The sequence below is a fragment of the Tachyglossus aculeatus genome, chromosome 16 (assembly GCF_015852505.1).
Source record: "Tachyglossus aculeatus isolate mTacAcu1 chromosome 16, mTacAcu1.pri, whole genome shotgun sequence".
Lineage (NCBI taxonomy): Eukaryota > Metazoa > Chordata > Mammalia > Monotremata > Tachyglossidae > Tachyglossus > Tachyglossus aculeatus.
In genome coordinates, this window is record NC_052081.1 from 22,283,144 (window position 1) to 22,305,128 (window position 21,985).

General features: G+C 43.0%; 1 protein-coding gene across 1 annotated transcript in view; it reads right to left on the minus strand.

The window, feature by feature from the left end:
* Window positions 1-21,985, minus strand: part of CPXM2 (carboxypeptidase X, M14 family member 2) — a 194,665-nt gene that overhangs the window by 33,594 nt on the left and 139,086 nt on the right. Inside the window, exons 8-10 of the mRNA XM_038758418.1 lie at window positions 19,908-20,031; window positions 14,238-14,434; window positions 13,200-13,379 (exon numbers count right to left, since the gene is read on the minus strand). Of these exons, the coding sequence (XP_038614346.1) occupies window positions 13,200-13,379; window positions 14,238-14,434; window positions 19,908-20,031 (501 nt within the window). The remainder of the gene's footprint in view (window positions 1-13,199; window positions 13,380-14,237; window positions 14,435-19,907; window positions 20,032-21,985) is intronic.

A 21,985-nucleotide genomic window follows, 5' to 3' on the forward strand; every position in this document is an offset into this window, starting at 1 on the left:
CAAATGGAAAGCCACAGGGCCTAATAGAGCACAGGCTTGGGAGTCAGAAGGACCTGGGTTCTAATCTTAATTCTGCCTCTTGTCTGCTATGTGACCTTGGGCAAGTTACTACGTGCACTGTTCTAAATGGTGGGGCAGATACAAGGTTGGACACAGTCCATGTCCCACAAGGGGCTCAGAGTCTTAATCCCTATTTTACTGATGAAGTAACTGAGGCACCAAGAAGTTAAGTGACCTCCCCATGGTCAATCAGTTGACAAGTGGCAGAGCCAGGAATAGAAGCCAGGTCCATCTGACTCCCAGGCCCATATTCTTTCCACTAGGCCACACTGTTTCTCACTAGGCCATGCTGCTTCTCCATGGCTTTGTTTCATCATCTGTAAAATGGGTATTCAAGACCTGTTCTTCCACCTTCTTAGACTGTGAGCCCCATGTGGGACCTGATTATTTTGTATCTACCCAAACACTTAACATATACCACAATCAATCAACCATACTTGAGTGCTTACAGTGTGCAAAGCACACTACTTGGGTGAGTACACTATAACAGTTGGTAGAATTAGTATTATTCCTCACAGTCACTCAGATGCAATGCATAACAGACTATTTCCACCATTATGAAGTAATGCAGCAAAACAACAAATGTTATGTACAGTTGGGAGAAGCTTCAGAATACAGGTCAGCTTGCCATGCAACAATCAGAAATGGGATGACTGCCTTAGAATAATAACAATGATACTCGTTAAGTCCTTACTATGTGCCAAGCACTGTACTAAGCAATGGGGTAGATCCAAGATAATCAGGTCAGAAAAGACACTTTAGAGAGATCATGACACCAAGAGAAAGAAAACATAATATTGACAGCCCAGTGGGTAACCTTTAAAGCACATGATGTGGGGACTGCTAATCACACATCGGTCTTCTCAGTCACACTCAGACAGTGACAAAATCTCACTGCCAACAGAGATTGTGTTAATCCAAAATACAACTATGATTTACAGTAGTCCTTGATTTAAGATGTTTTGAATGAGGATAAATGGCACTTAAAAGGTTTCTATATTTGCACACTGATTCAGTTTTATAACACACTTGCTTCGACTATACAATATTAGCTCCCTTTATGGTCCTAGTTCTGAGATTACGGAAAGAAATACCACAGGGGAAAGCTGTGCTAGAAAGCGGGAAAGGAGGGTTCTGACCTTGTTTCAGGAACTAATCTGCCATTAATAAAATTTCTCTTCTGAGAAAACTGGTTTCCGATTTACATTTCAACTCCAGATGTGTTTTTTTGTCACATAATAAGCACTTAGCAAATGCCCTCACTATTATCCTTCTGATCCAGATAAATGATTTCAGTTTGTGAAAAAGCTGTGCTAAAAGGGACCCAGCCACATACCAAGTGTGACTGATGAATAGGTTCACTGGGATCCACAGGTTGGAGTAGAGTGTTCTGAGGGGCATCTCCCATGCAGGGATGCTGAGCTCCTGGAGACCATTAACCTGCTGATTTTGTTAGTATGTTTGGTTTTGTTCTCTGTCTCCCCCATTTAAACTGTGAGCCCACTGTTGGGTAGAGACTGTCTCCATATGTTGCCAACTTGTACTTCCCAAGTGCTTAGTACAGTGCTCTGCACACAGTAAGTGCTCAAAAAATACGATTGATTGATTGATCGTCTCTATATGCTGCCGACTTGTACTTCCCAAGCACTTAGTACAGTGCTCTGTACACAGTAAGTGTTCAATAAATACGATTGAATGAATGAATACAGCAGGAAAGAGTTCAGCTAAACAATTTGGTTCCAATTTACAACTCCAAAAGTGGTTTTCAGGAACCAATTTTGTCCCAAGGCAGCAGACTACTTGCATTTCTATATACCATATACCATATATTTATGACACTTACCTGAATTTCCCACTTTTTCACCCTTCATCACAACATTTAAAATTTAGTTTTCAAAGATTAAACTGTTAATGGTGTGAATTTATCTGTATGTGTTAATGGGATTGAAAAGCCCACATGATAAATGAGTAAAACAATTAATCAATGGTATTTATTGAGCACTTACTATGTGCAGAGCATTATATTAAGTGCTTGGGTGCGTACAAAACAACAGAATTAGCAGACACATTCCCTGCCCCTAAAATGCAGTTGCTGTGGCTGAAGGTCTTTTCAAACCTATCACTTGGTATTCCAATAATCTCACAAACTTTGTATATGGAAAGTGACTTTTGATTGCTCTATGTCAGATTATTATATCTATTGCTGTCTCTCAACTGACTCTGCTATAGCATGATAATCAATAATATTTGAGTGCTTATTCTGCACAGAGCACTGTACAAAACCTTTGGGAGAGTACAAAAAAGCAAAAAGACACAATCCCTGCCAACAACAAGTTCAGCTTACTTGGGGACCCAACCCCTTGGATAAATTATGACTAGGTGGAGTAATAGAGTGTCTAAACTATATACTTGAGAACTGGGCTTGTGACAATTAATCAAGGGTATTTATTGAGTATCCATGTGCAGAGCAGTGTACTAAGTGCTTGGCAGAGTACAATACAATAAAATTGGGAGACAGGATCCCTGAATGCTTTGGTGGAACAGAATAGCTGAAATGGCAGTTGGGGATATAAAGTGGGAGGCAGTGTATCCTGGGGATAGAGCACTGGCCTGGGAATCAGAAGAACCTAGGTTCTAGTCCTAACTCTGCCACTTTTTTGCTGTGGACATTGGGCAAGTCACTTGACTTCTCTGTGCATCAGTTATCTCATCTACAAAAAGGAGATTAAGACTGTAAACCTCATGTGGGACATGAGCAGTGTCCAACTTGATTACCTTGTGCCTGGCACACAGTAAGTCCTTAACAAATACCATTTAAAAATGTGGCTGCATTGCTCTCTCCAAAATGCTTAATACAGTGATTTGCATGCAGTAAGTGTTAATTAGTACCACTGATTGATTGATTAGTGATTACTTGGGGAAGATCTCCTTGAAGGCAAGGAGATCAATGGTTTATTGGATGTTACGTGGGAAGGAATTCCAGGAGGAGAGCATGAGTACGAAGTCAGAAATGAGAAAAACACAAATGAGGCACAATAAGTAGGGGGGCTTGAGGAACAAAGCATGCAAGAGAGAGTGTAGTAGAAGAGTGGGGGCATAAGGAGGGGAAGAGAGCTGATTGAGTGCCTTAAAGCTAATGGCCAGGAGTTTCAACTTGATTTAGAGAGGGAAGGATAAACACTGGAGATTTTTGAGGTGTGGAAAGACATATGCAAAATGATGCTTAAGAGAAGTGATCCTGGCAGCAGAGTGAAATCTGGATGGGAGGCAAGGTGGTCTGTTGGGAGGTCAATGCAGTAGCTGAGTAATGATATGATAACTGCTTTGTACCGGCACTTGGGATGGAGAGGAAGGGGCAGATTCTGGAAATGCTGTGAAGGAAGAACTGACTCGGTGAGTCAGATTTTGGTGAGACTAAATATGGGGTTGAAAGAGACAGAGAGAGAGAGATGAGTCAATGACAATGCAAAGGTTGTGGACTTAAGAGATGGGGAGGATGATGGTGTCAACAGTGATGAGAAAGCGAGTGGGAGAGGAGAGGGTTTGGGAGAAAGATGAGGAGTTCAGTTTTAGACATGTTGAAGTACAGGTAACAAGCACATTGTACAGTGATCTGCAGAGTAAGCACACAATAAATACCACTCTCTGATGATTGATGATTTTGTCCAAGATGGATGAGGGAGTCTCACCAGAAGCTTTTAGGTGAAGTTGTAGGGGAGCTAGGTGGAGAGGGGTTGATGGGTGGGAGTAAGAGGACAGGGCATGATTCTGGGGACGGAGGTTTTGGGGTGGTGGTGAGAGGACAGGATGTGGTGAACAAATGATGGGCTGGGGGAGATCATGGTGAAGTCCTGTAGCATCCAGACTCTAGTCCCAAGGGACAGCAGTTTCCAGTTCCTGGTCCTTTGAAAGAGCAACTGCTGAACATTATTTTATAGCTGAGAGAACACATTTCACAAGGCTTCTGGGTCTGGCAGCTGCAAATTGATGTCGGCCAAGATCATGGCACAGACAGTGGATTCCTAGTAGTGGTTCCGGGGCATGGAGGGAGGGAAGGGGTGCTCCATGATGTATTATGTTTGAGACTGTGCTTTATTGTCTACCAAATAGCTGCTTTTTCTTCCCTGTCTGCACTTGCTCACTTTCAGGTCACCATGCAGCAGCTCCTTGAAACTCTAGGTGTCATGCATTCCTCCCAGATGTTCTGGCTTGTGAAACTGTGCTGCCAGGAGCATTTCTTGAGTGTTGGTGAAGTAGTGGAATCCTAAGATCTTATTGATCTTGCAGACATTTAAAAGTTTGAATAGCACAGCAGTTTTATAGACCATCACTTAGATATTTCACTCGATGACCCACTGAGCCAAACTCCACTTATTAATTTCCAGATTTAACTGATTTTGTCAAAAGCTTCTGTAAGGTCCTTGAAAATGACAGCCTTGGCATCACTACTGCATCCCTCTGCACTTCTGCTGCATTGGTCATTGCATATGTGCACTGCTGCATTTTGCTCTGAAGCCACATTGTATTTTGGGTAGAGAGTACATGGTTAACTATGCTTGTTCAGAGAATTCTTCCTAGAATATTACTGAAAGTGGAAAACAGTAAGGTACCCTGGTAGTTTCCAGGGAGCTTTCTTTCACTCATTCCTGGAGATGGACAGTATGATGGCATCCTTGAAATCCTATGACATTTCCTCAATCTTTTGTATGGTGAGAAAGAGCTTGTGCAGATGTCCAAGCACTAGGTTCCCACCCATCTTTACTGGAAGATTTCTGCGGGAATACCATTATATCCAAGGGCTTTATGGATTTTCAAGAAATTGTAACCTCCTTCAAGGCAGCAAGCATGTATTTTTCTTTTGTTGTACTGCCTCAAGTACTTAGTTCAATGTTCTGCACATAGTTTATGTTAAATAAGTAAATATCATGAATGACTGATGGGTTTGAAGGTTTTGATTTCCTTAAATTTAGAGCTATGACCATGTTTTTCCATTTTAGCCAGCTTTCTGTGTGTCTGTCTAAGGTCCTCATAAACTCAGTGGTATAATGTGTCTCCAGAAGATCGCTGTAATGTCTTGGGCTACTTTTCGAGTGGTTCCAGCTGTTGTCATCAATATCACTACATCAGCGGTTATGACCTCTCTCCTGCTCGGTAGTATTGCACTTCCTCCGCACATCCTCCTGACAAAGGGCATCTCTATTTGGATGTCACACTGACATCACCAACTTAAGATGTGCAAAACAGGACTACGCATCTTCTCATCCAAACCCTATCCTCCCCCTTTCTTTCCTATCACTGTGGACAACACCACCACTGTCCCTTCCTCCTCCAGCCCTTTTTGACTCTCCCATCCTGAGGAGATCTCCCACCTCCTCTCACATTCTACCCCCTCCACCGGAGCTTCTTATCCCATCCCTTATCATTGCCGCCAACCCCTAACCCATGTCCTGCCTCTGGCCTGGAATGTCCTCTCTCCTCATATCTAACAATTACTCTTCCCTGCTTCGAAGCCTTATTGAAGGCACATTTCCTCCAAGAGGCCTTCCCAGATTAAGCCCCTCGCCCCCAATTCTCCCACTCCCTTTGGCATAGCTCTGACTTCCTCAATTTGTTCCTCTCCATTCCAGCCCCACAGCACTTATGTACATATCTGTAATTTATTTGTATTGATGTCTGTCTCCCCGCAGGCAGGAAATGTGTCTGTTTATTGTTATAGTGTGCTCTCCCAAGTGCTTAGTACAGTGTTCTGCAAATGGTAAGCACTCAATAAATACAACGAATGAACATAAATTCTTAGTAAAGTGCCTTGCATATAGTAAGTGTTCAATAAATATGATTGAATCAATGAAATGTCCCCTGCCATCTTCCCTCCTTGACAGTCATCTTGAACCGCTCACTTAACAGTGGCCTTTCCCACTGCTTTCACTCAAGGCAACTTATCCCCTATCCTAAGAAAACCCTCCTTTGATCCCATGGTACTCATTTACTGCAAACCATTCCTCCCCAAACTCCTGAATGAGTTGGCTGCACTCACTGTTTCCATTTCCTCTCCCCCAACTCTCTCTTTGGGCTCCTGCATACTGGCTTCCACCACCTCCACTCCATCGAAACAGCCCTCTTTAGTCATCAGTGATCTTTTTGCTAAATCCAATTGGTCAATACACTGATGTAACGTAGTGAAAGCTGATTCTCGTTTACCTTTCTGTTGCCTTCAACACTATGGACCAACTCCTTCTCCTGGAAACCTTGTCTAAACTTGGCTTTGCCAACACTGTCCTCTGCTGGTCCTCCTCCTATTGTTCTGACCACTTCTCCCCAGTCTCTTTCACAGGCTTCTCCTCTACCTCCCTCTCTCTAACTGTGGGTGTACCTCAGGATTCAGTTCTGAGGCCCTGTCTTTTTTTCATATACAACCACTCCTTTGGAGAACTCATGCACTTCAACTGTCATTTCTATTTTGGGTAATTCTCATGTCTACCTCTCCAGCCCTGACCACTCTCCTCTACAGTTTCACATTTCTTCCTGACTTCAGGGCACAACTCTACCTGGATATTTTTTAAGGTATTAATTAAGTGCTTACTAATAATAATTGTGGTATTTGTTAAATGCTTACTATGTGCCAGGCACTGTACTAAGCACTGGGGTGGATACAACCAAATCGGGTTGGACACAGTCCTTGTCCCAAGTGGGGCTCACAGTCTCAATCACCATTTTATGGATGAGGAAATGAGGCATAGAGCAATGAAGTGAGTTGCCCAAGGTCACACAGCAGACAAGTGGCAGATCCAAGACCTGATCCACAAGCTTGTGCTCTATCCACTACGCTATACTCTTTCTCATATAAGCGCTTACTATGAGCCAGGCACTGTACTGAGCACTGGGGTAGATAGAAGCTAATCAGGTTGGACAGAGTCCATGTCCCACATGGGGCTCACAGTCAATCCCCATTTTACAGATGAGGTAACAGGCATAGAAAGGTTAAGTGACTTTCTCAAGATCACAAAGCAGACAAATGGTGGAGCCAGGATTAGAATCCAGGTTCTTCTGATCCCCAGGCCCATGTTCTATCCACTAAGCCACATTATTTCTATGCTCCACCAAAACCACAAACTTTACATGTCAAAAACAGAACTCCTAATCTTCCCACCTAAATCTTTTCTCTCTTTGAATTTCCTATCACTGCAGTCAGCACCACTGTCCCCCCTGTCTCACAAGCTCAGAATCTTATCATTACCTTCTACTCTGGGCATAGAATGTGTCTGTCGTTATACTGTACTCACCCAAACACTTAGTTCAGTGCTTTGCACACAACAAGTGCTTAATAAATACGACTGACTCACTAATCTCTCTCATTCAATCCACACATTCAGTCCATCACAAAATCCTGTTGGTACTACCATCACAACAACTCTACAATCCGGCCTTTCCTCTCCATCTGGACTGCTACCACAATGATACAAGCCCTCATTACTTCCTGCCTGGACTACTGCATCAGCCTCCTTGCTGACCTCCATGCATTATAACTCTCCGCTCTCCAGTTCATACTGAACTCTGCTGCCTGGTTCACTTTTATGCAAGACCGTTCATCCCATTTCTTCCCACTCCTCAAAAACTTCCAATGGTTGCCCATCCACCTACACATCAAACAAAAACTTCCTACCATCGCCTTTAAGGCACTCAATCAACTATCTACTCTACTACAACCCAACTTGCACACTCCACGCCTCTAACACCAACCTACTCTCTGTACCTTAAGCTCGTCTAGCCTACCATTGATTCCCTTGGGCTTGGAATCCTTCCCCCTTCATATTTGACAGTCCCTCAATCTCTCCACCTCCAAAAACCTCTTAAAATCATGCCCTCCAAGAGGCCTTCCTAGACTAACCCCTTTATTTCCCCTATCCACCCTCCCAGCTGCATTAACTATGAACTGGCTGTGTATGCCTGAAGCACCTCGACACTCACCCTGGCAGCACAATACATAAATCAATATTTTTATACTCTGTTATTTTCCCCATCCCCAATCTACTTTAATGTCTGTCTCCCCCTGCATACTGTAAAGTCCTGTGGACAGGGATTGAGTCTACCAACTCTGTTCTATTGTACTCTCTCAAGTGCTTAAATACAGTGCTCTGCAAACAGCAAGTGCTCATTAAATACCATTGCTTGATTAAATGATTGAGAGAAATTAACGATCATTGTATGCCTAACTCTAATTCAGCCACACTATGTTATTGGCATCACTTGATATTTATCAACTATGACTCAATCTGATGATGACAAGGGGCACTCCTATGAGGACTTAGGCAGTGCCACCAAAGTAATAATAATAATTGTGTGCAAATAGTTGTGTGCAAATAATAATATAATTGCAGTATTTGTTAAGCACTTATTATGTGCCAGGCACTGTACTAAGTGCTGGGGTGGATAAAACCAAATCAGGTGGGACACAGTCCATGTCCCATGTGGGGCTCACAATCACAATCCCCATTTTACAGATGAAGGAACTGAGGCACAGAGAAGTGAAGTGACTTACCCAAGGTCACACAACAGGCAAGCAGCGGACCTAAGATTAAAACTCATGACCTTCTGACTCCCAGTCCTGTGTTCTATCCACTAGCCTAGGATGTCAGAGATGGGAAGAGTGTTTCATGACAACACTTTGCTCTCTGGAATGTCATAACCTGGGTTAGAAAATTGATGGATTGGGGTGTCAAAGAGAGAGTCTGCAGTTAACCTCATATTTTCTGCAATGAAGAGCTGGAACTAGGGTCATAATTAAGATAAACCCCTTATTTAGATTACAAAGTCCTCAGGGTTTTTTTTTTTGAAGTATTTGTTAAATGCTTATTATGTGCCAGGCACTTTAATAAGCACTGGAGTTGGTACAAGGTAATCAGGTTGGACATAGTCCATAACCCACATGGGGCTCACATTCTTAATCCCCATTTTATAGATGAAGGAACTGAGGCACAGAGAAGTTAAGTGACTTGCCCAGGGTCACACAGCAGACAAGTGGCAGAGCCAGTATTAGAACCCAGGTCCTCTGACTCGCAGTCCCATGCTCTTTCCATTAGGCCATGCTTCTTCAATTGGCTTGTCCTTACACAGTAATCTGTTCTCTGGAGCAGAGAGCCAAGCTCAGTGAATTCTTTGGATGATGATGCCTGAGCCAAGAGGCATAGGGCAGGCATGAGCTGGGCTCACATGTGAGGGGGGTGAAGAGTGGGGAGTGGGCAAATAGAAAAGGAATGAGGATGCCCAAAGCCTTCCCCTTAGCTCCTGGTCCCTTGCAAGTTAGGTAGAATAGGGTTGAGGTGTTTGACACACCATCGGGGTATGTTTTTCTTGCTCCTGGTTTACTCCAAGGGTTTCAATAATAGAAGATCAAGCTACTGCAGGGGCTTTCAGTAAGCTCATTATTCTAGGTGACTTAAATGCTACAGTTGGTCACAGTTTCAAGGCCTGGTCCAATGGTATTAAATAGGCAGGGTTTATGAATAGCAAACAGAAACGGCACTTCTTCTGAACAGCTGCACATATAACCAGTTGATAATCTCAAACACTGTGTTTTAGCAGGCAGCAAAACAGAAAAACTCACAAAGGTCCTCCTGTTCCAATAACAGGTATTGAACGGACTATATTACTGCAAGATGTCACATTGGACAGAACGTTATATTGTCTGAACACCTTCTTATGTCCAGCAGAATGTAAACATAGCTTGCACCAATGATGCACTGGCATTCCAAGCCACCCCACAATAAGCTCAGTGTATGAGTTTTAGCTCTAGCTACAAATACTGCAAGCTAGCCAACAAAAAGCATGAGATTTTTGATTCATCCCATATTTCCAAATCACTCATCCTATCCCGACTGGATTACTGCATCAGCATCCTTTCAGATCTCCTGTCTTTCCCCACTTCAGTCTATACTTCACTCTGCTGCCCAGATTATCTTTTTACAGAAACATTCTGGGCATGCACCCCTCCTCCTCAAAAATCTCCAGTGGTTGCCTATCCACTTCTGTATCAAGCAAAAACTCCTCACTATTGGCTTCAAAGCACTCCATCACCTTGCCTCACCTCCATTCTACAACCCAGCTCAGACACTCTGCTCCTGTTTGGCTAACTTTCTAGCTATGCCTCAGGTCTCGCCTGTCCCGTCATTGACCCCTGGCCCACGTCCTACTTCTGGCCTGGAATGCCCTCCCTCCTCAAATCCGCCAATCACACTTCCCTCCTTCAAAGCCCTACTGAAGGCTCACCTCCTCCAAGAGGACTTCCCAGACTAAGCTCCCCTTTTCCTCAGCTCCCCATCCCCTCCCCATCACCCTGACCTGCTCCCTTTGCCGTACCCCCCCCCCCACCAACCCACAGCACTTGTGTATATATGTACATATCTATATCTATAATTCTATTTATTTATCACCTCTCAGAGTCGCACCTGGAGAGTTTCCAGTACTCTACAAGTCTTGACTATTGGAGGAAGAGTCAAGCAGAGGCATATGCATTCCATTCTTAGCTTGGGCAGTGGCTAGTAAGCACACGGCAACCTGCTACAAGTCAAAACTCACCTGTGCTGGGCAGCAGCAGTATGGGAGACAGCTGAGGGTGGAGACTCAGGTTTACTGCACAGAAGAAGGCAATGGTAAACTGCTTCCTTTTTTTACCATGAACACTCTATGGAAACACTAAAAGAACGACTGCTGATGGAGGTGGGGAGTTCTGGGAAAGATGTGTCCATGACGTCACTAAGGGTCAGATATGACTTGACAGCATAAAGCAACAATTTATTTATATTAATGCCCATTTACTTGTTTTCATGTGTATATATCTATAATTCTACTTATTTATATTGATGTTACTGATGCCTGTTCACTTGTTTTGATGTCTGTCTCCCCCCTTCTAGACTGTAAGCCTGTTGTGGGCAGAGATTGTCTCTATTGCTGAACTGTACTTTCCACATGCTTAGTACAGTGCTCTGCACAGAGTAAGTGTTCAATAAATACGATTGAATGAATGAATTTCCCACAGTATGGATCTGGAGGCTGAGTGCCCAGTATTCACGGATGCCATAAACAACACCTGCAGATATTCCTGGTGTTGCATGAGAAAACATCGAGGATGGTCAACAACAGGATAGTAAGGCTTGGCACCAGGGTTGGATTTACACAATAGCTAGCAGGGAGGATCCCCAGGGATAACAGAAAGCTGAATACCCCATAATGTGGCTACCAGTTACCCAAACTGCAGTTGCTGCTGCCACTATGGCTCACACCCAAACTCATGCCTAAGGCTGCTGTAACACCTGGCCAGTTATAGCATGCTTTCCCTCTGCAATCACTCTCCTCATGCCATTACTCTCACCTCTGCGGTAGTTCTGGCCTGTCACTGGAACCAGTCCCGCATATGACTGGTAGACAAGTGGCCCACTGGTGAGTGGAAGGACTTGGAAGTGTAGAGAGATGCTGCAGGGTGATGGGCACAGGATGCTGGTTGGTAGGGCAGTGGAAGGAAAAAGGAATGGCAACTTTGGGGAAGAAGACAATGGATCTCACAGATTGGCTGCTATCATCCAACCAGAGGGATGGGGACCTAAAGCAGTGCTATCTGGGACTGTGCCTGCTGGCACCACCTCCTCTTTTGGCACAGGAGACTTCACCAGCTGTAATCTCAGGGAGCATCTCCAAAGCTTTTACTTGGGGAAAAAACAAACAGAAGTGAGCAGGGAAAGAAACTGTTCACTTGTGCCCTGAGTCAGAAATTTAGAGACATTTCCTGTGTAGACAGGGAGACCCCAGATGAATTACTGGTCTAAATGGAACTAAGACCTGGCTTGTTGGTTCTCCACCTGCACCCGCAAGGCCTGCAAGTGGGTGCCAATCCTCCCTTTCACCTCTTCTGCAAGTTGGACATGGTCAACCCCAGTGAAGTTCCCTGGACTGTCACTCACTCAGTCTACCCAGAGACAATGGAGAAGTCTGTCTGAAGACTGGAAATGCTGTTAGAAGAGCCTGGATGTCCACAAGGATTAGGTAGGCCTCCCCATTCGGGAGGGTGTTGGGGGCGGGTGGTGGTGGGGAGTTGCGTGGGGAAGAAGCAGGGAAAAGGTCCTGGATACTTCTGGGGAGTTTTCTCTTGCTGCTGCCCAACGATGTCATGTGCTGTGGGATGTGATGACATCACAGCCTGTCTGGCTTCAAGGGAAGGGGGAAGCTAGTTACTCAATTAATCAATGAGAATTATTAAGCACAAAGTGAGTGCGAAGCATTGTACTTAGCAAATGGAAGAGTACAACATTCATTCATTTCATTCAGACATATTTTTCTGCACACTGTACAAAGCACTTGGGAGAGAGCAACAGAAACTTGACATTTGTATCCTAACCTCACGATTAGGGTGTTCAGTGGGGAAGGCTTGCTGGAGGAGGTGGGGCTTTAGGAGCATTTTGAAGATGGAGATGGCTATACTCCAGAGGGTTTGTGGGGGGTTGGGAGGAAGCTTAGCAAGGGTGTCCAGCCAGGAAGGCTGCGAGGGTAAAGCTGATGGCTGTGGCTCCTTAGTTCCCTTTCATAGTTCCCCCAATTTTAATACTATTAATAAGGATGAAAAAACATTGAAAGACAGGATTTTGCATTTTGTCAAAAAGCACTAAGTAGATAATAATAATGATGGCATTTGTTAAGTACTTACTATGTGCAAAGCACTGTTCTAAGCGCTGGGGAGGATACAAGGTGATCACGTTGTCCCACGTGGGTCTCAAAGTCTTAATCCCCATTTTACAGATGAGGTAACTGAGGCACAGAGAAGTTAAGTGACTTGCCCAAAGTCACACAGCTGACAAGTGGCAGAGCTACGATTTGAACCCATGACCTCTGACTCCCAAGCCCGTGCTTTTTCCACTGAGCCACGCTGCTTCTTAATAGATAGGCAATGAATAAGCTAAAAAGGTCAGAGAAATCTGAAAAATACCATTTGGGTATTGTCCAGTATTTTTTACTTTTTTTCTTTATCTTCTCAAAAATATTAAAATTTCATGGACACATTTTTTTAGCACTTCTTTCTTGGTGTAGAATGATTTCACATACTCCTTGAAATGATTATGCAGTGATTTTAAAATATTCCACCATTTTTTACTGACCGTAGCATTTTCAGACAAATACCATTCTGGTATTGGAATATGATGATTGGGGACCTTTCTGGAATTGTCCCGCCGATCTTCAGATTCCCAAAGCAGAGTGTTTAAATCAGGAAAATTATTGTTGATATCAATACCATCATGGGTCCATCGTCCCAGAGACCAGCCTCCTAATTCTGATCCCTATGGAGCAACATCGAAAAAGGAAGTATGTTTTAGGAAATATGTTTTTTTCTTTTTTTTTTTTTGGAAATAGAAAATGTTTTTTTACAATAATAAGATCATGCTCATGCTATAATCCCTGACATTTTGGTAACCCACTGACATATATTTATTAGAACAGTGGCCTTTTTCTCTGAATCTCTGATGTGACCCAACAGCTTCATATATTTATGGTTCTAAAGGGCTGCCAGTTAAGCTACACACAGACACACAGACACACACAGACACAGACACACACACACACATTGTTAATCTGACAACTACCAATAATCAACTCTCCTTTCCTTCAGAAACCTAGGAAAATGTTCTACAATCTCATGAAACAAATTGGCTGCTTTTTTTTTTAAGTGACATGAAGAGGCATGCTTGCTCGTTCTGAACTTTCTTCATTCTGGCGAAGACAATGTTACTTCAAAGACGTCCTGGGGCTCAGCACTTTTAGAGGGAAGGACTTTGTAATGTAGCCCATCACTGAATCCAGGGATGGATCGATTTCATTTGAAACTTCCCACTTGCCCATACTGGGGCAGAACAACCAACTAGAGGGCTAAATTGGATGAACAAGCCATACTGCTGTTACCATGGCATCTTCCTACATGGCACAAGGAAGCTATTCTTCTGGCAGCTGGGGAGGCCGCAAATTAGAAGGGACAATCCAGAACAGGTGCCAAGGGATGTCCCACTGTCACTCACATTCAGGAGGGCACAATAGTAGAATTCTACCATAGGCTCAGGGGAGAATCTAACTGGCTAACTCTGTAAACAAAGAATGACTAGTATTTTCCGGATGACTAAGTCAAGACACAAAATTGACATTACCACTTCATAAGCTTTCTCATAACCATCTGGGTTGACTGAAGGGAGGAGATGGATTCTAGTATCCTCAATGAGGCGCACAAGCCGAGGGTTCCCAGCCATATACTCCTTGCAGAGAAACTGCATTAGCAAAAGCAGTAGCTCCCGTCCAAGCACCTCGTTCCCATGAGCCCCAGCTATGTACCGAAATTCTGGCTCACCTTTATCAAAGGGAAAAGAAGAAAAAAATGTATATATATTCACATCCAAAGTCATTTACATTATTGTATTAAGAAAGACCACTGACTAATATAAACTGTCAGTTAGATCACTGTTAGATCTAACATTGTTTTTGCTAAACTATAATTCTGCTCCATCAATGTAAGTGAAAATTCACCCAGGTTTTCCAGGAACATCCAACCAATGTTCTCTGAGGACTTTGTGTTTTATTTGTGGTCTGAAAAAGAATTCTGGTGGCCCTTTTATTTCTTGGCCCCCTAGCCTCAGGTATACACTCCTGCTATATAAAATCTGTCAGTGATTATTCATGATTAATTAAGAAAGTGGAAGGGAAAGAGCAACAAAAAATGAAAATCTTTGGGAAAACAAAAATAAAATTTTAAACTTAAATAATGTCCTTAAGTAAACTGTGTAGGGATCCACAAAGTATGCCAATAATATAATACACTAATGGCCCTCTTACTATGCTATTCACCTGACTGTTATCCTCAGGAAATTGTAATTGAGCTACTCCATTAAAGAAATCATTAATGCCCATTTAATAATATTTAAATTCCATTACATTTCCAGTTCAGGGTGTGATTCTAAATAGAAACAAAATATATCAGCTGTTTCCCAGTATGTCAAAAACACTATCCTGAAAATTTTTGCATAAAAAAATGATGGCCCAACCCAGAAACCTACTTGGACAACCAAATTTAATTCAATCAGTCAATCAATGTATTTATTGAATGCCTACTGTTTGCAGAGCACTGGACTCGGTGCTTGGGAGACTCTTGGGAGAGTACAATACAATGCAATGGTAGACAAGATTCCTCTTCTCAAGGAGCTTGCAATCTAGTCACAGAGACAGACATTAAGATAAATTACAGGCAAGGGAGTCAACAACTATAAAGATACGTACTCCTTCTGGAAAGGAATGTGTCTACCAACACTGTGATATTGTATTCTCCCAAGCACTCAGTAAAGTGCCCTGCATACAGTAAGTACCCAATAAATATGAGTGATTGATTGATTTGTACACACATGCTTTGGGGCTAGGAGTGGGAAGAGTTTCCAAGTGCTTAAGGGACAGAAGAGAGGAGGAGGCAGGTAGATTTAGGGAGTCATTCCCATAGAGATGGTAGTTGAAGTCAAGGAGCGAATGAGCCCTCCAAGGGCATGGGTGTAAGTTGAGAATAAGAGAAAGTACCAAGAACCGAGCCTTGAGGGACCCCACAGTTAGGGAGTAGAAGGCAGCAGAGGAGCCAGAGAAAGAAACTGAGGAGTGGCCAGAGATAGGAGGAGGACCATGAGAGGACAGCAGTAAAGCCATGTTGAGATAATGTTTCCAGAAGAAGGGGGTGGTCCACAGTGTTGAAGGCAGCTGAGGGGTCTAGGAGGATTGGGACAGAGCAGAGGCTCTGGGATTTGGCAAGATAGTGGTTATTGGTGACCTCAAAGCAGTTTCTGTGGAGAGGAAGGGGCAGAATCCACATACCTAGGAGTCAAGGAGAGAATTAGAGGAGAGGATGTGGGTTTCAACAACTCACCTGAGGAATATGAACATGAAGAATATGTGGGAAGGAGATGGGGTGAAAGGCGATGAGGTGGTAACTGAAGAGTGCTGTGAGGTTAAGGGAGTGTTTTTTTTTTTAGAATAGGGGATACATGGGCATGTTTGAAAGTGAAGGGGAAGGGGCCATTGGAGAGTGAGAGGTTGAAGATGGCAATCGGGGGAGGGAACAGCCAGGTGTTTCACAAAAGGATGGGATCTAAGGTATAGTAAAAGGGGTATATTTTAAGAGAATTCAGGAGATCTCCTCTTGAGATAGTGCTGGGATATCTTCACAAGCCTCCATCTTTGGCATTATTTTCAACTCATAATAACAATAATAATAATGGTATTTGATAAGCACTTACTATGTGCCAAGCACCGTGGTAAATACAAGGTAATAAGGTTGTCCCACATGGGGCTCACAGTCTTAATCCCCATTTTACAGATGAGGTAACAGAGGCACTGAGAAGTGAAGTGGCTTGCCCAAAGTCACACAGCCGACATGTGGCAGGGCCAGGGTGGGAATCCACAACCTCTGACTCCCAAGCCCGTGCTCTTTCCACTAAGCCACGCTGCTTCTCATCTCTCTTATTTAACCTGCATATTAGGTCTGTTTAAAACCCTGTTGATTCTACCTTCACAAACTCTCTAAAATCCCCTCTTCCCCTCCATCTAAATAGCTACTAAACAAGTCCAAGCACTTACCAAATTCTGCCTTGACTACTAGTACTATTACTTCCTCCTCTTTTACTTCCCTTCCTCCAGCCTATTCCCTTTCCAATCTATTCTTCACTCTGCTGCCCGGATCATTTTTCCAAAAAAAGTTCTGTGCACGTCTCTCCACTCAGCACAATCTTTCTATGGTTGCTCATCCATCTCTACACCCTCACCATTGCCTGCAAAACCTTCAATCAACTCTCTCTTTTCTACCTATCCTTGCTCATTTCCCACTACAACCCAGCCCACTCACTTCACTCCATTTAACACCTACCTAATTACTGTGCCTTGATTTGGTCTTTCTCACCATCGACCCCTTGCTCATGCCTGTTCTCCTGCCTGGAACTCCCTTCTTCTTCATATCCCACAGACCATCACTCTCTCCATCTTCAAAGCCTTACTAGAATCATATCTCCTCCAGGAAGCCTTCACTGAATAACCCCGCATCTCCCCACACTATTCTCCTGAGTCACTTATGTTCATCCCCCATTAGCACTTTGATGCTCATCCCTTGTACATATCTATTGTACTTGTACATATCTTGTACTTGTACATATCTATTCTATTTATTTTATTAGTATGTTTGGTTTTGTTCTCTGTCTACCCCTTTTAGACTGTGAGCCCACTGTTGGGTAGGGACTGTCTCTATATGTTGCCAACTTGTACTTCCCAAGCGCTTAGTACAGTGCTCTGCACACAGTAAGTGCTCAATAAATACGATTGATTGATTGATCCCACCCCCACAGCACTTACATATCAATCATATTTATTGAGTACTTACTGAGTACAGAGCACTGTAATAAGTGCTTGGGAGAGTACAATATGACAAAGTTGTTGGATATGCTTCCTGTCCACAATAATAATAATAGTCTAGGGGAGTCTTACTCACTCTACTGCTTCCCCTTCTTGTAGTTTCTTTTATGGTCTGTCTTCTCAACTGAATTATAATCTTCTTATGGGAAGGGATCTTATATACCAACTGTATTGTATTCTCCCAAGTACAGTATTCTGCAATCAGTAAGCGTTCAATAAATAAATGATTGAGTCTCACCAGATGGTAACTAAGGCTGGGGAAAGGGCTACAACTTAGAGTTCAAGCATATTAGATGAAATGGCTGAGAGGCTGATAAGCTATTGTTAGAAAGATTCCAAGAGAAGCAAGGGATCAATCAATGAATCAAGAGAATTTATTGAGCACTTTACTAAGCATCTGGGAGAGCACAACAGAGTTAGTAGACATAATCTTTGTCCTCAAGGATCTTATAATCTAGCAAGGGAGACAAGCACCAAAATAAATTATAGATTTGGGGAAAAAAACTGTTTAGGGATATGCACGTAAGTGCCTCCATGAGTGGTTTGCATGACTTGCGAGTGCTGAAGTAGTAGAAGGTTGAGAAATAGGAATTAATTGGGGATTAGGTTTATAACATGCTCTGTAAACACAGAGACAAGTTATCCAATGGAAGCATGTCAAAAAGCTGAGCAAAGAATCTATCTGTAGAGCCCAATCTCTTTCCACTACACAATGCTGCTTCTATGCTTGATACCATGCTCTACACATAGTAAGCATTCAAATGCCACTGACTGATTGCTAGTATTATTACTATAAAAATGAAACATAATAATAGATCATGCTTTTACAGTTTGATATGGAATGGTTGAGTGTCCTTTTGGCAATGTATTCAATTCATAGTCAGCTAAATCGAACCAAAGAAACTCATTCTCCGATATATGGAATGGGTTTGTAGGGAGGAAGAGGGATTACTCTGAAGTGTCCCAGCATGGCTGAGTGGGTAAAGTATGGGCCTGGGAGTCCGAAGGGCCTGGATTCTAAACCCAGCTCTACTGTTTGTCTGCTGTGTAACCTTGGGCAAGTCACTTAACTTCTCTGTGCATTAGTCAGTGTGGCTCAGTGGAAAGAGCATGGGCTTTGGAGTCCAGAGGTCATGGGTTCAAATCCCAGCTCTGACAATTGTCAGCTGTGTCTTGCCCAAACTTCTCTGTGCCTCAATTACCTCAATTACCTCATCTGTAAAATAGGGATTAAGACTGTGAGCCCCATGTGGGACAACCTGATCACCTTGTAACCACCCCACTGTTTAGAACAGCGCTTTGCACACAGTAAGCACTTAATAAATGCCATTATCATTATTATTATTATAGTCACCTCATCTGTTAAATGGGAATTAAGATTATGAGACCCATGTGGAACATGGGCTCTTTCCAACCTGATTAGCTTGTATCTACCCCAACGCTTATTACAGTGCCTGGCACACTGTTAAGTGCTTAAGTACCACAATTATTATTTTTAACATTAAGTGAAAATAGAACTACCCTCTCAGCACAGTACCCAAGAGTTTCCAGTACTCTACCAGTCTCAGCTATGGGAGGGAGAGTCAAGCAGGGGCATACCCATTCCATTCCTGGCTTGGGCAATGGCTAGTGAGTGGAAGACAATCGGCTATAAGTCAAAACTCACTTGTGCTGGGCAGCAGTGGCATGGTAGAAAGTTGAGCGCAGAGATTCAAGTTTACTGTGCGGAAGAAGGCAATGGAAAACCACTACTATATTTTTACCAAGAAAACTCTATGGACACACTACCAGAACGATTGCAAATGGAGGTGGGGCGTTCTGGGAGAGATGTGTCCATGGTGTCATTATGGGTCGGCGATGACTCAACAGTGTAAGACAAGACAGGAGATTGTATCAGAATTCTGAGTGCTCTCCTGGTCTCCAACATCTCCCTTCTTCAGTTTACACCACATTCTGTGGCTCAGATTATCTTCCTAAAATATGATTAATCGTATCCCCTTCTCAAAAACCTCCAATGGCTATTAATCTCCAACATTCAGCAAAAACTTCTGGCCACTGACTTTAAGATTCCCTACCCTCCCTATTCATTTTACAAAATTGCTGTCTTTACTCACTACTCCCTGGTCTATGCTCTTAGCATTGTACAAGCAGGCTTTCTTACTGTTACTCTTTCTGTCACTTCACGCTCTTTGCCCACAGCTTCCCCCTGCCCAGAGTTCCCTTCTGTGTCAAATCTGCCAAATATCAACTTTCCAAACTTTAAAGACCTCATGAAATCCTACACGGTAAGGACTTTTGGTTGATTGATTGACCTCCCTTTATTACATTGTGCTTTACACATATGGAATTGAATAAAGTTGAATGAAATATTTATTCATAAACCTAACCAATTTCATGTTCTCCTGGGTTGTCAGAGATTTCAACAGCATACAATTTCAGTCCTTGATGGCTTTTTCCAATATTGTAAATCCTTGTGATATTGGGGCACATTTCATTCACCACTTTCATCATCTGAAAAACAAGATATACACCTAAATGATAATACTTCAACTTTCAACGAGCCAGTTGACCTCCTTACTCCCAACAACCCATGAATCATGAATATATTTCCCCTCTTTTGCTTCTGGGCAATTGTATGCAGGCAAGTATTGAACTATAGAAAAGGTGAGACTTGGACACAGAGGCCTTGAATAAGACTTTCTCACTAGCAGGCAATGAGATTTTCTATATGGTTTTTTAATGCACCACCAAACCCAAAATGTTCTAAAAAATTCTGATTTTTTAGTTTTTTCCTCTGTTTAATTCTTTTAAAAAAAATTCCTAAACTTCCCAAATAATTTCATAAAAATTACTTTTGTGGCAGGTCTGAGCAAATTGTGATGGCATATTCCCAGTTATGGTGCAAGCTGCATTTGGCTCCATTCCAAATACTAGTACTAATAAATGTACTATGGATTAATGATGGTACTTGTTAAACGCTTAATATTTGCCAGGCACTGCACTAAGCGCTAGGTGGATACAAGAAAATCAGATTGGACACAGTCCCTGTTCCATGTAGGGCTCACAGTCTCAATCCCCATTTTAGAGATGAGGTAACTGAGGCACAGAGAGGGGAAGTGACTTGCCCAAGATCACACAACAGACAAGCGGAGGAGCCAGGATTAGAACACATGACCTTCTGACTCCCATGCCAGTGTTCTAGCTGCTGTCCCATAGTACTTATTATAAGTGGAGCACTGAACTAAAGCACTGGAAAATAATGGATGAGTGAGAATAAGATATCTCTGGCTTTCAACAAAGTCACAATTGAAGAATAAAGGGGGAAAGGGGACTGGAAAAGACTACCAACTTCTTTAGGATCCTGTCCCTAACGTCACGTCTCCCAGTTCCCTGCTTCTGGCATGCTGCATATATTGTGAGCCGCATTGAGTAAAGCCACCACAGAACATGTCCCGGCTCTCCCTCTCTACAAGAAGGCTGAGGAAATCCTCTAGGAACCGGCCTCCTTTTTACCATGACATCCAGTGTCCCTGGAGTCCTCTACCGGACAGCCATGCTATCTACGCAGGAATCAGCAGTAGCTCTCCTCCATGTTCCCGAGGAAGCTCTGTCCTGGCATGCCCTGTACCATCCTGATGGGGCAGAAAAAAGCAGCCACAGCCTAGTGCCACCTTTACCAAACCTTGGGATTCTATGGTGGTAACTGTGGCTACAGTTTTGACTGTGGACCCTGAACCATGAGGAGCCGGAAATTCTGCTCCTCTAGCACTGTTTCCTACTGATCATTGTTTTTTGCTTTTAAGTTTGTTGTCTCAGTATTTTGTTTCCCCTCTCCACACGTGTCTGTTACCAGTCCCCCTCTCCCCCCCTTTCTTTTAGAATGTGAGCCTGGTGAAAGCCAAGGACAGTGTCCAATTCAATGTGTGTATTGCTTTGCGCTTAGTTCAGTACTCTGACTCAGTAAGCACTTAATACTACTAATACTACTTACTACTACTACTTAGACACACAAGGAAAGATAAGACAAAAAGAACATTAAAAACAATATGAAAGATGAGGACAGAGATGAATAAAAGAATTGCAGGTAAAAAGCAGTCAGTATTGTAGCTAGGAAAGCAGAGTTTTGGGATTTTCATGGTTTAGAGTTCAACAGTTACAGCTATAGTCCCAGCACCCACTGCCACAGCTATCACTTCACACATTCAACACTTTGTAGAGGTGCACGCTGTTACTGCTCATATGCTCTGACAAGCTGCACCTACACAGGTGGGAACTGAGGTCCCACAGTGATGCAGTAGGGGATGGTCTGGGATATCAGTATACCAGCTTGGCTCTCCAGAGGGTTGGCACTCTGACATTCCTCCCATCCACCAATCTTCCCAGTGGGTTGGTGCAATTGTGGCAGTAATGGAGTCTTTTTATATAATTTCCTGAGTTTTAACTTCAAATTAAATGCGAATTGTTT